Source organism: Pantherophis guttatus, chromosome 1, assembly GCF_059756535.1.
Source record: "Pantherophis guttatus breed Tessera chromosome 1, ASM5975653v1, whole genome shotgun sequence".
Lineage (NCBI taxonomy): Eukaryota > Metazoa > Chordata > Lepidosauria > Squamata > Colubridae > Pantherophis > Pantherophis guttatus.
In genome coordinates, this window is record NC_142063.1 from 346,218,682 (window position 1) to 346,232,558 (window position 13,877).

Below are 13,877 nucleotides of genomic sequence, written 5' to 3' on the forward strand. Positions count from 1 at the left end.
CCAGGTTGACACCACTCCCCAAACTGCTGGCATGTTTCCTCTTACGGCCCCGTCGACCGGATCCGACCACATCGTGGCTTTGCGTTTGACACCCTCCTGATCTAGAAAGACCAAGGGAGAGTTCCAGAGCCCAATCGTTCAGGCAGAACAGCCGGCTTTGCAAGGTTGCCTGGTGGTGCTCGATAATTTTTAAGGGGTCAGCGAAAATTGCTTGATCCATTTGAGCAGGACGAGAGGGGGCTGCAGTCCATCAGAATAGAGCTGGAAGGGATCTTGAAAAACAAACAGGAGGCCTTATGCCATTTCAGCCCACAGCTTTCTGGAGGCAAGCCCTTTCCCTGATTATAATAGAATCATAGGGCTGGAAGGGACCCTGGAGGTCTTCTAGTCCAACCCCCTGCCTAAGCAGGAGACCTTAGTCAAATGGTCATCCAGTCTCTTCTTAAAGACCTCCAGTGAGGGAGTACCCTCAACATCTGGAGGCGAGTCATGTCCATTCTGACATTCTCACTGTCAGAAAATTTCTCCTTATTTCTCCGTTGATTAGTGTCCATCCGTTGCTTCTTCTCCTGCCTTCAGGTGCTTTGGAGAATAGGTTGACCCCCCCCCCTCCTCTTTGTGGCAGCCCCTCAAATAATGGAAAATGCTATCATGTCTCCCCTAGTCCTTCTTTTCTCTAGACCGGCCATACTCAATTCCTGCAACCGTTCTTAATAGAATAGAACAGAATAGAGCTGGAAGGGACCTTGGAGGTCTTCTAGTCCAGCCCCCTGCTTAAGCAAGAGACTCTACACCAGGGGTGAAATGTGCTCCCGGTTCGGACCGTATCGCCTGATCCGGTAGCGATGGAGACAGGTGGTTCGGAGAACCGGTAGCAAAAATCCCTGCCCCCCCTTCCCCCATTGCCCAGCTGAGCCACGCGATCATCAGAGGCTTTTTATTTTATTTTTAAAAGCATTTTTTCTACAACCTTTTTGGCTGAAAAAATGCTTTTAAAAGTTAAAAAAAAAAGCCTTTGATGATCGCGCGGCTCAGTTGGGATCATCAGAGGCTTTTAAAAGCATTTTTTCTACAACCTCTACGGCTGAAGAGGTTGTAGAAAAAAGGCTTTTAAAAGCCTCTGACGATCCCAGCTGAGTTGCCTGATTGGCAGAGGTTTTTTTTTTCCTTTTAAAAACATTTTTTCTACAACCTCTTCGGCTGAAGAGGTTGTAAAAAAATGCTTTTAAAAGCCTCTGACGATGAGCTGAGCCGGAGGATCATCAGAGGCTTTTTTTTTTTTTTTTTTTACTTTTAAAAGCATTTTTTCTACAACCTCTTCGGCTGAAGAGATAATAGAAAAAATGTTTTTAAAAGGAAAAAACGCCTAAGCCGATCAGGCAAGTCAGCTGGGATCATCAGAGGCTTTTAAAAGCATTTTTTTTTACAACCTCTTCAGCCGAAGAGGTTGTAGAAAAAATGGTTTTAAAAGTAAAAAAAAAAAAAAGTTGGCCACACCCACTCAGTCATATTACACCCCCCAAGCCACGCCCACACAACCGGTAGTAACAAATTTTACATTTCACTACTGCCCTATACCATTTCAGACAAGTGACTGTCCAGTCTCTTCTTAAAAGCCTCCAGTGAAGCACCCACAATTTCTGGTGGCAAGCTGTTCCACTGATTAATTATTCTCACTGCCAAGAAATTTGTCCTTATGTCTAGATTGGGTCTCTCCTTTTTTTTTTTTTTTAATTTGATTTATATGCCGCCCTTCTCCGGAGACTCAGGGCGGCTTACAATGCGTTAAGCAATAGCCTTCATCCTTTTGTATATTTATACAAAGTCAGCTTATTGCCCCCACAAACTGGGTCCTCAATTTACCCACCTTAGAAAGGATGGAAGGCTGAGTCAACCTTGAGCCTGTGAGATTCGAACCTGCAGTAATTGCAGGCAGCTGGTGTTAATCACAATGCTTTTAGTCTGCTGAGCTAAACCAGGCTCCTTAATTAGTTTCCCCATAAAAGGGATCAACATTAACCTTGGGGATGTGGTTGAATTCTGAGATCAATTAGGAATCGGAGAATCTTGGACAAGACTAATAAAAGGGGAGAAGCAATCTAGAATTAAGGAGGAATTTCCTGACAGTGAGAACAATTAATCAGTGGAACTACTTGCCTCCAGAAGTTGTGAATTCTCCAACACTGGAAGTTCTTAAGAAGAGATCGGACAACCATTTGGTATCAGGTCTCCTGCCTGAGCAGGGGGTTGGACTAGAAGACCTCCAAGGTCCCTTTCTCTGATTCTATTATAATCAGTGAAAGGGTTTGCCTTCAGAAGTTATGGGTTCTTCATCACTGGAAGTTTTCAAGAAGAGAGTGGACAATAATTTGTCTGAAATGGTGTACAGCAGTGATGGCTAACCTGTTTTCTCTTTGGGTGCCCAAACGGCACGTACTTGCCATCACCCATAATGCAATGCGCGCGCCCCCCACGCATGCACGCACCCCCCCCCCACGCATGCACACGCGACACCCACACCACCACTCCTACACATGGGTGTAGGGGAGGGGAAGGGTTTAAAAATTTTAGCAACCTGCACTACAGCAAGGGAGGCATGTTTGCCCTCCCCAGGCTTCAGAGGCTTTTCTTGAGCCTCCAGGAGGGGGAAACCGGCCTCCCTGGGCTCTGGAGGTCCTCCGGAGGCCAGAAATGGGCTCATTTCTGCACTACTGGAATGCATGTGCCACTCCCCTCCAACGCTCCCCCCTTCCCCCGTGCATGCACATGACCCCCGTGCATTCACACACGTCTCCCGCATGCACCCCACCTCCTGTGCATTCTGAAAATCATCTGGCCGGTGGGAGGCACGAGTACCCATGCGCAGTGGACATGAGCTGGGCGACGGCTCGCGTGCCCACAGAGAGGACTCTGCGTGCCAGCTGTGGCACACCTGCCATAGGTTTTCCGTCACGGGTGAACAATAAGGTCTCCTGCTTTTGCAGGGGGTTGGACTAGAAAACCTCCAAGGTCCCTTCCAATCCTGTTATTTGGTTATCCTTTCCTGTGCTTACGCTCAACCTAATGCCTTTCCAGCGGTGGTGGGTTTCAAAACTTTTTTTACTATCGGTTCGGTGGGTTTGGCTTGGTGGGCGTGGCAGGGGAAGGATGCTGTAAAATCTCCATTCCCACCCCACTCCAGGGGAAGGATCCTGCAAAATCCCCATTCCCACCCCAATCCAGGGAAAGGTTACTGCAAAATCCCCATTCCCACCCCAATCCGGGGGAAGGTTACTGCAAAATCCCCATTCCCACCCCACTCCAGGAGAAGGATATTGCAAAATCCCCATTCCCAGCCCAAACCAGGGGAAGGTTACTGCAAAATCCCCATTTCCCCCCCAATCCAGGGGAAGGATACTGTAAAATCCCCATTCCCTCCCCAATCCGGGGGAAGGTTACTGCAAAATCCCCATTCCCACCCCACTCCAGGAGAAGGATATTGCAAAATCCCCATTCCCAGCCCAAACCAGGGGAAGGTTACTGCAAAATCCCCATTTCCACCCCAATCCAGGGGAAGGATACTGTAAAATCCACATTCCCTCCCCAATCCAGGAAAAGGATACTGTAAAATCTCCATTCCCACCTCAATCCAGGGGAAGGATACTGTAAAATCCCCATTCCCACCCCAATCCAGGGGAAGGTTACTGCAAAATCCCCATTTCCACCCCAATCCAGGGGAAGGATACTGTAAAATCCACATTCCCTCCCCAATCCAGGAAAAGGATACTGTAAAATCTCCATTCCCACCTCAATCCAGGGGAAGGATACTGTAAAATCCCCATTCCCACCCCAATCCAGGGGAAGGTTAATGCAAAATCCCCATTCCCACCTCAATCCAGGGGAAGGTTACTGCAAAATCCCCATTCCCACCCCAATCCAGGGGAAGGATACTGTAAAATCCACATTCCCTCCCCAATCCAGGGGAAGGTTACTGCAAAATCCCCATTCCCTCCCCAATCCAGTGGAAGGATACTGTAAAATCCCCATTCCCTCCCCAATCCAGGGGAAGGATACTGCAAAATCCCCATTCCCTCCCCAATCCAGGGGAAGGATACTGTAAAATCCCCATTCCCTCCCCAATCCAGGGGAAGGATACTGCAAAATCCCCATTTCCTCCCGATCAGCTGGGACTCGAGAGGCAGAGAATAGATGGGGCGGGGCCCGACAGAATTTTTACTACCGGTTCTCGGAACTACTCAAAATTTCCGCTACCGGTTCTCCAGAACTGCTCAGAACCTGCTGAAACCCACCTCTGGTTGGAAGGGACCTCGGAGGTCTTCTAGTCCAACCCCATACATAAGCAGAAAAGCCTATACCATTTCAGACAATTGGTTGTCCAATCTCTTCTTCTTGAAGCATTTACAACTTCTGGAGACAAGTTGTTTCGCTGATTAATTGTTCTCGCTATCAGGAAATTTCTCCTTAGTTCTAGGTTGCTTCTCTCCAGTGGTGAAATCCAATTTTTTTTTTTATCACCGGTTCTGTGGGAATGGCGTGGCGGGCGTGGTGTGACTTGGTGGGCGTGGCAGGGGTAGAATATTGCAAAATCCCCATTCCCATCCACCTCCAGAGGAAGGATACTGCAAAATCCCCATTCCCACCCCACTCCTGGGAGAAGGATATTGCAAAATCCCCATTCCCAGCCCAAACCAGGGGAAGGTTACTGCAAAATCCCCATTTCCACCCCAATCCAGGGGAAGGATACTGTAAAATCCACATTCCCCTCCCAATCCAGGAAAAGGATACTGTAAAATCTCCATTCCCACCCCAATCCGGGGGAAGATTACTGTAAAATCCCCATTCCCTCCCGAATCCAGGGGAAGGATACTGTAAAATCCCCATTCCCTCCCCAATCCAGGGGAAGGTTACTGCAAAATCCCCATTCCCACCCCAATCCAAGGGAAGGTTACTGCAAAATCCCCATTCCCAATCCAGGGGAAGGTTACTGCAAAATCCCCATTCCCATCCCAATCCAGGGAAAGGTTACTGCAAAATCCCCATTCCCACCCCAATCTAGGGGAAGGATACTGTAAAATTCCCATTTCCTCCCCAATCCAGGAGAAAGATACTGTAAAATCCCCATTCCCTCCTCAATCCGGGGGAAGGATACTGCAAAATCCCCATTTCCTCCCGATCAGCTGGGACTCGGGAGACAGAGAATAGATGGGGGCGGGGCCAGTTAGAATTTTTACTACCGCTTCTCCAAACTACTCAAAATTTCCGCCACCGGTTCTCCAGAACTGCTCAGAACCTGCTGAAAAACCCACCTCTGCTTTCCAGGTGCCGAAAACAGCTCCGATACGGAAAGCGCCCCGTCTCCTTCTCCGACGGAGACTTCGAAACCTTTAGAGGACGCCCCACCGGACAGCAGCTCTTCCCAGATCACCACCGAGGCGGCGGCTGAGCAGGACTCTGCCATCAAACCGGCCCCCAGCGCTTCCCCTCCCTCGGCCACCCCCGGCACGAAGGCGCCCGAGAGCGAAGGCGCCGAGCTTCAGGTCAAACAAGAAGCCAAATCCGAAGTGGAGGAGCTGATGGAGACGGAGAGCAGCATCTCCCTGGTGGACACCAAGCCCGTCCTCAATCTGGCTGCGGGGACCAAACTGGAGCCCGTAGAGATGGACACCAAGCCGCCCTTAGACATTCAGGTCAAGTTGGAGAACGAGGTCAAGGAGAGGGACGAGGACGGGCCGAAGGAGAAGCTGGAGCCGGATGGAGGGGACTTCGGCTCGAGCCACCCGGCCAGCGTCCAGAGGATGGAACCCAGCTCGGACAACGACTCCAGCGCCACTTGCAGTGCCGATGAAGAGGTGGACGGGGAGCCCGAGAGGCAGAGGTGAGGTCCCGGGCCCAGTGGGAGGCGCTCTTGTTTCTCCATTCCAGAAACTCACCTGTCCGTATTCTTGCTGACCGATGGCCACCCCATGAGCAATAGCCCTTAGACTAATATATATCGCTTCACAGGGCTTTCACAGCCCTCCCTAAGCGCTTTGCAGAGTCAGCCTCTTGCCCCACAACCATCTGGGTCCTCATTTGACCCACCTCGGAAGGATGGAAGGCTGAGACAATCTTGAGCTGGTCAGGATCGAACTTCCTGGCAGTGGGCAGAGTTTAGCCTGCAATACTGCATTTTGACCACTGCGCCATCATGACTTACTTCCTTCTGCTTGTTTTCCTTCCTTCTTTCCTTCCTTCCTTCCTTCTTTCTTTCCTTGCTTCCTTCTGTTCTTCCTTCTTCCCCTTCCTTCCTTCTCCTTGTTTCCCTTCCTTCTCATTTCCTTTCCTTCTCATCTTCCTTCCTTCCTTCTTTCCTTCCTTCTCCTTGTTTCCCTTCCTTCTCATTTCCTTTCCTTCTCATCTTCCTTCCTTCTTTCCTTCCTTCTCCTTGTTTCCCTTTTCCTTCCTTCTTCCTTACTCCTTGTTTCCCTTCCTTCCTTCTCCTTGTTTCCCTTCCTTCTCATTTCCTTTCCTTCTCATCTTCCTTCCTTCCTTCTTTCCTTCCTTCCATCCTTTTCCTTGTTTCCCTTCCTTCTCATTTCCTTTCCTTCTCATCTTCCTTCCTTCCTTCTTTCCTTCCTTCTCCTTGTTTCCCTTTTCCTTCCTTCTTCCTTACTCCTTGTTTCCCTTCCTTCCTTCTCCTTGTTTCCCTTCCTTCTCATTTCCTTTCCTTCTCATCTTCCTTCCTTCCTTCCTTCTTTCCTTCCTTCCTTCCTTCTCCTTGTTTCCCTTCCTTCTCATCTTCCTTCCTTCCTTCTTTCCTTCCTTCTCCTTGTTTCCCTTTTCCTTCCTTCTTCCTTACTCCTTGTTTCCCTTCCTTCCTTCTTGTTTCCCTTCCTTCTCATTTCCTTTCCTTCTCATCTTCCTTCCTTCTTTCCCTTCCTTCCTTTTTCCTTCCTTCTCCTTGTTTCCCTTCCTTCTCATTTTTTTCCTTCTCATCTTCCTTCCCCTTGTTTTCCTTCCTTCCTTCTTCCCCTTTCTGCCTTCCTTCCTTCCTATTCCTTGTTTACTTCCCTCCCTCCCTTCCTTCTTCCCCTCCCTCCCTCCCTTCTTTCGACCTTGTTTCCCTCCCTCCCTTCCTTCTTCCCCTCCCTCCCTTCTTTCTCCTTGTTTCCCTTCCTTCCTTCTTTCTTCTTCTCCTTTCCTTCCTTCTCATTTCCTTTCCTTCTCATCTTCCTTCCTTCTTCCCTTTCCTTCCTTCTTCCCTTTCCTTCCTTCTTCCCCTTTCTGCCTTCCTTCCTTCCTTCTCCTTGTTTCCCTCCCTCCCTCTCTCCCTTCCTTCCGTTCGTTCGTTTGTTCCTTCTTCCCCTTCCTTCCTTCCTTCCTTCTCCTTGTTTCCCTCTCTCCCTCCCTTCCTTCCTTCCTTCCGGTCCTTCCAGTTGAGCTTCTGGTTTCTGGCACTGACCAGAAGACCAGCTGGCCGGTGCACATACGCAGGCCGGAAATCAGAAGCTCAGCTTCCCGGCACGAGCTTGTGCGCCACGGAAGGAATTGCTCTTCTGGTTTCCGGTGCTCGCACACGCGCAACCAGCTGGCCAGCGTGCCCGTGCGCGCCAGAACCCAGAAGACCAACGGGCGACGGCTGGCATGCCCGGAGAGAAAGCTCTGCATGCCACTTCCAGCACGCGTGCCATAGGAGCTCGCCATCATGGGCATAGGGCGTCCTGCTTCGGCAGGGGGTTGGACTAGAAGACCTCCAAGGTCCCTTCCCGCTCTGTTATTCCGATTGTTTAGATTGTCTAAGTGGGCTTGCCACCACCCCGGCCTTGTAGGGCGCCCGAGTGGCTGTCGTCTTCTTCTGCGGACGTCCCACCCGCTCTTGTTGGCTTCCCCACGTTCCGTGGCCACCGCGGTGGTGCGCAAGGAGGGCGGTGTGTGTGTAATGGAAAGTTTCCTCTGGCCTTGCTAAATGTCAGAGGGATCAAGTTACTGCCTTTCCCCCCACCTTTCCTCTAATCTCTCTCTGTGTGTGTTTGTGTGTGTTGTTGGAAAAGGGTATTTGCAAGTGCAGCCTTTCCCTCTCTTCTCCCTCTCCCTCTCTCTCTCTCTTTCTCTCTTTCTCTCTCTCTTCTGTCTTTTTCTTTCTCTCTGTTTCTCTTCTCTTTCTCTCTTTCTCTCCCTGATTTTCTCTTTCTTTTTTCTCTGTCTTCCTCTTTTTTTTCTCTCTCTCTCCCCGTTTTTCTCTTTCTTTTTCTTCTCTCTGTCTTTTTTCTCTCTCCCACTCTCTTCTCTTTCTCTTTTCTCTCTTGTTTTTTTTCTCTCTCTCTCCTTCCCTGTTTCTCTTTCTCTCCCTGTTTTTCTTTCTTTTTCTCTCGTTTTTTTCTCTGTCTCTCTCTCCTTTGTCTTTTTCTCTTTCTCTTCTCTCTCTTTGTATCTTTCTCTCTGTGTGTGGCTTCCTCTCAGTCTTTCCCTCTTTCTCTTCTTTCTCCTTTCATTCTTTCTTTCTTTTTTCTTTCTTTCTTTCTTTTCTCTCTCTCTTTCTCCCTTCTGTCTTTTTCTTTCTGTTTCTCTCTCTTTCTCTTTCTCTCTGTTTCTTTCTCTCTTTCCCTGATTTTCTCTTTCTTTTTTATGTATTCCTCTTTTCTCTCTCTCTCTCCCCCTCTGTCTTCTCTTTCTCTTTTCTTTCTTTTCTTTTTCTCTTTCTTTCTCTATTTTCTCTCTGTGTGTGTTTCTTTTTCTCTGTCTTTCTGTCTCCCTGTTTTTCTTTCTTTCTCTCTCTTTTTTCTCTTTCTCTTTCTGTCTCTCTGTCTCTTTCTCTCTGTGTGTGTCTGTCTCTTCTCTGTCTTTCCCTCTTTCTCTTCTCTTTCTCTTCTTTCTTTCTCCTTCCTTCCTTCCTTTCTTTTCTCTCTCTCTCTCCCTCCCTCCCTCCAGCTTTGCAGGGGGAAGACCCTTTTCCTGCAAAGATCTAAACCGCAATCGGTTTGTTTGCACTCAGCTGTCCAGAACAGAGAGATTAGTGTCGCTTGGGTGGCTGTTATGTGGGGTGTGGTTGTGTACTCCCTGACCCACAAAAGGCATCTCTTTAAAGAAAAGCAGAGGAAGCGGGGGAGGGAACCTCCCTGCCTACTTCTCCTTTTTCTGGCCATTTGCAAATAGGTATTTATCTATTTAAGAAAATTGATACGGCTGCCCAGTTGATGAGTCCGGGGAGCTTAGAGACATACAAACCCCCCCCCCCGGCAATAACAACAATCACACCGACCACACACAGGTAATCCTCGACTTACAACCACGGCCGAGCCCCAAATTTCTGCTGCTGACCAATGAGACATTGATTAAGTGGCTTTTATTCCCTTTTTAACGACCTCTCTTTGTTGTCAAGTGAATCGCTGCATCCGCTAAGTTAGCGACCCAGTCGTTAACTGAATCTGTCCTCCCCAGTTGACTCTGCTCGTCAGAAAGACGCAGAAAGGGGTCGCATGACTCCGACCGTCGTAAAGATGAATCGGCGGCCAAGCATCTGAAGTTTGATCCCATGGCCGCGGGGATGCTGCCACGGTCGTAAGTGTGAAAAATAGCGACCCTTCAAAGTTACAACGGTGCCGAAAAAGCGATTTGGGACCATTTTTCACACTTACGACCATTGCAGCATCCCTACGTTCATGTGACCGCCCCGAGTCCTATGGAGGTAGGGCGGCATACAAATCAAATCAAATAAATAAATAAATAAATGATCAACGTTCCAATGCTTGGCAACTGACTCGTACTTATGACGGTCGCAGTGTCCCCGGGGGGGGTGTCACGTGATCGCTTTTTGTGACCTCCTGACGAGCAAAATCAACGGGGAAGCCAGATTCACTTAACAACCAGGTTCCTAATTTAACAGCCGCAGCGATTCATTTAATAACCGTGGCAAGCAAGGTCGTAGAATGGGGACAAGATTCACTTAACAAATATCTCGCTTAGCAGCCAAAATTTGCGGCTGTAAGTCAAGGTGTACCAGTACTTGTTTTCTTTATCTGTTTATTTATTTAATAGATTTTTTTTTAAGGCCGCCCAACTCAGATACAGTGGCATAACAATTCGTGGGACGGAGAACTGAATTGCTCCCTTCCAAGAATTTCTTAAATATCTATATTAATTTTTTTTTGAAGTTCCTGACGTGCCCCAGTTCTCTCCTGGCGAATTCATTGGTTGTCAGGCAGTTTAGGCCATTGGGGTTTACGACTGTTTTTTTAATAGATGTTTCCTCTAAAAGGAGAATATTAGTAGCTCAGGGTTGAAAGGAAGGGCCCTTGGTGCTCTCTGAACTTGGTTGTTTTCTTGCAGACGTCTTATTACCCAGCTAGGTAATGTCATCAGTGCTAGAAGGGAGTTGGAGTGCAAGAGGAAGAGGAGGAGGAGAAGAACTGTTGGGTCCTTGCTGCTCTCTGAGCTTGGATGTTTTCTTGTAGACGTTTCTTGACCCAACTAAGTAACACCATCAGTGCTAGAAGGAAGGAAGGAAGGAAGGAAGGAAGGAAGGAAGGAAGGAAGGAAGGAAGGAAGGAAGGGGAGGAGGAGGATGACTGTGGGGTTCTTGGTGCTCTCTGAGCTTGGATGTTTTCTTGTAGACGTTTCTTGACCCAACTAAGTAACACCATCAGTGCTAGAAGGAAGGAAGGAAGGAAGGGGAGGAGGAGGATGACTGTGGGATTCTTGGTGCTCTCTGAGCTTAGATGTTTTCTTGTAGACGTTTCTTGACCCAACTAAGTAACACCATCAGTGCTAGAAGGAAGGGGAGGTAGTAGAGTGGAGGAGGAGGGAAGTTGGGGTCCTTGCTGCTCTCCAAGCTTGGTGGCTTTCTTGCAGACGTTTCATGACCCAACTAGGGAACATGCTCAGTGCTAGTTTCCTCTTTATAGAATATTTCATTTCCTCTTTACATAGAATAATTCTGAGGGTATTTTTTTCCTTCTTCCTCCAGGATCTTTACAATGGACTCCAAGCCTTCCCTGTTAAATCCCACCGGACCCCTGCTGGTATCATCTGCGATTAAACAAGGACCGATGGATTTGCAGCAGCTTCAGCACCGGGCAGCCATCATACCACCCATGGTAATTGCTGGACAGATGGGAACTGTGTCTTCCCCTTTCTTCTTAAGCCTCGAAAAAGATCGAGAGCAGAGGCCTTGCCTAATTGACTTGTTTCTCAGCCATGGCAAATTTAAGAGGGGCGGACTTCCACTCCCAGAATTCCCCAGCTGGTATAGTTTATAATGGGTAGACTTCAACTCCCAGAAACCCCCGGCCAGCATGCTTTAAAATAAGTGTGCTTCACTTCCCAGAATTCCCCAACCAATATGCTTGAAGATGGGTGGACTTCCACTCCCAGAATCCCCCAGCCAGCCTGCTTTAAGAGGGGTGGGCTTCCACTCCCAGAATCCCCCAGCCAGCCATGCTTTAAGAGGGGAGGACTTCCACTCCCAGAATTCCCCAGCCAGCCTGCTTTAAGACGGGTGGCATTCCACTCCCAGAATCCCCCAGCCAGCCTGCTTTAAGAGGGGTGGCATTCCACTCCCAGAATCCCCCAGCCAGCCATGCTTTAAGAGGGGAGGACTTCCACTCCCAGAATTCCCCAGCCAGCCTGCTTTAAGAGGGGTGGACTTCCACTCCCAGAATTCCCCAGCCAGCCATGCTTTAAGAGGGATGGACTTCCACTCCCAGAATCCCCCAGCCAGCCTGCTTTAAGAGGGGTGGGCTTCCACTCCCAGAATTCCCCAGCCAGCCTCCTTTAAGAGGGGTGGGTTTCACTTCCCAGAATTCCCCAGTCAGCCTGCTTTAAGAGGGGTGGACTTCCACTCCCAGAATCCCCCAGCCAATGTGCTTTAAGAGGAGTGGGCTTCAACTCCCAGAATCTCCCAGCCAGCATAAATTAAGGCTGAGGACTTCAGTTCCCAGAATTCCCCAGCCAGCATGTCTGATTTTCCTGACGATACACCAATAGTCCTCGACTTACAACCATTCATTTAACAACCATTCAAAATTGCAACCGAATTGAACAAAGTTACCTAGGACCCTCGCGCTGTAGAATCCCCATGGTCACATGATCAAAATTTGGGGGCTTGGCAACCGGTTCACCTTTATGACGGGGTCGCCGTATCCTGGGGGTCACGTGATATCCCCCCCCCCCCGGCTAGTTTCCGAGAAACAAAGTCAGTGGAGGAGGCCGGACTCGCTTAACGACCACATGATTCACTTAGCAACGGGAGGGATTCGCTTTGCAACCGTAACAAAGAAGGTCGCAAAATTGGGAGCAGCTCACTTAAAAGCTAACTGCCTTCTTTAAACATGGAGGGTTCTCGACCCAAATTGTGGGTCGTAGGGCGAGGACTACCAGTCCTTAAGGATTTTATTGACTGGGTTTATCCCCTGTCGTCCTCCAGGAACGGCTGCCCATGATCCCCGGCTTCCCCACCAGTGGCTACACGCTCCTCCATCAGCACATCAAGGCTATGCACAAGTCCAGCGTCTTGGAGGAACAGCAGCGCCAGAGGCAAGAGCAGATGGAGGTGGATTTCCGCAGGGCCTCCAGTCCCTGCGGCTCTTCGAAGAGCCCGAACATCGAGTGGGATGGTAGGTGAAGGGAAACACACCCACCCCCACACTCTACCTGAAGGCATTGTGGGAAGCTGCTTTGCGCTGATCCTGGCTGAGTCTCTGACTCAGGGGCAGCCTCTGCCATCTCTTGCTGTGTGATCCATAAAATCAAAGGTTGGGAACATGTCAAAAAATTGCTAAGGCACTGTTGCTTAGGCTTGGCAAATTGAAGAGGGTTGGACTTCAACTCCCAGAATCCCCCAGCCAGCATCCTTTAAGAGGGGTGGACTTCCACTCCCAGAATCCCCCAGCCAGCATGCTTTAAGATGAGTGGACTTCAACTCCCAGAATCCCCCAGCCAGAATGCTTTAAGAGGGGTGGACTTCCACTCCCAGAATTCCCCAGCCAGCAATGCTTTAAGAGGGCAGGACTTCCACTCCCAGAATCCTCCAGCCAGAATGCTTTAAGAGGGGTGGACTTCCACTCCCAGAATCCCCCAGCCAGCAATGCTTTAAGAGGGCAGGACTTCCACTCCCAGAATCCTCCAGCCAGAATGCTTTAAGAGGGGTGGACTTCCACTCCCAGAATCCCCCAGCCAGCAATGCTTTAAGAGGGCAGGACTTCCATTCCCAGAATCCCCCAGCCAGAATGCTTTAAGAGGGGTGGACTTCCACTCCCAGAATCCCCCAGCCAGCAATGCTTTAAGAGGGCAGGACTTCCACTCCCAGAATCCTCCAGCCAGAATGCTTTAAGAGGGGAGGACTTCCACTTCCAGAATCCTCCAGCCAGAATGCTTTAAGAGGGGAGGACTTCCACTCCCAGAATCCTCCAGCCAGCTATGCTTTAAGAGGGGAGGACTTCCACTCCCAGAATCCCCCAGCCAGCAATGGTTTAAGAGGGGTGGGCTTCCACTCCCAGAATCCTCCAGCCAGCTATGCTTTAAGAGGGGAGGACTTCCACTCCCAGAATCCTCCAGCCAGCTATGCTTTAAGAGGGGAGGACTTCCACTCCCAGAATCCCCCAGCCAGCAATGGTTTAAGAGGGGTGGGCTTCCACTCCCAGAATCCTCCAGCCAGCTATGCTTTAAGAGGGGAGGACTTCCACTCCCAGAATCCTCCAGCCAGCTATGCTTTAAGAGGGGTGGACTTCCACTCCCAGAATCCCCCAGCCAGCAATGGTTTAAGAGGGGTGGGCTTCCACTCCCAGAATCCTCCAGCCAGCTATGCTTTAAGAGGGGAGGACTTCCACTCCCAGAATCCTCCAGCCAGCTATGCTTTAAGAGGGGTGGACTTCCACTCCCAGAATCCCCCAGCCAGCAATGGT

At 49.6% G+C, this 13,877-nt stretch overlaps 1 protein-coding gene across 6 annotated transcripts in view; it reads left to right on the plus strand.

Annotated features, from left to right (window-relative positions):
- The window catches only part of NCOR1 (nuclear receptor corepressor 1), a 181,303-nt gene that overhangs the window by 103,180 nt on the left and 64,246 nt on the right, over window positions 1–13,877 (plus strand). For all 6 annotated transcript variants that reach the window (XM_087890260.1, XM_087890272.1, XM_087890258.1 and 3 more), the window contains exons 20-22: window positions 5,320–5,875; window positions 10,943–11,072; window positions 12,401–12,590. In XM_087890260.1, the coding sequence (XP_087746386.1) occupies window positions 5,320–5,875; window positions 10,943–11,072; window positions 12,401–12,590 (876 nt within the window). The remainder of the gene's footprint in view (window positions 1–5,319; window positions 5,876–10,942; window positions 11,073–12,400; window positions 12,591–13,877) is intronic.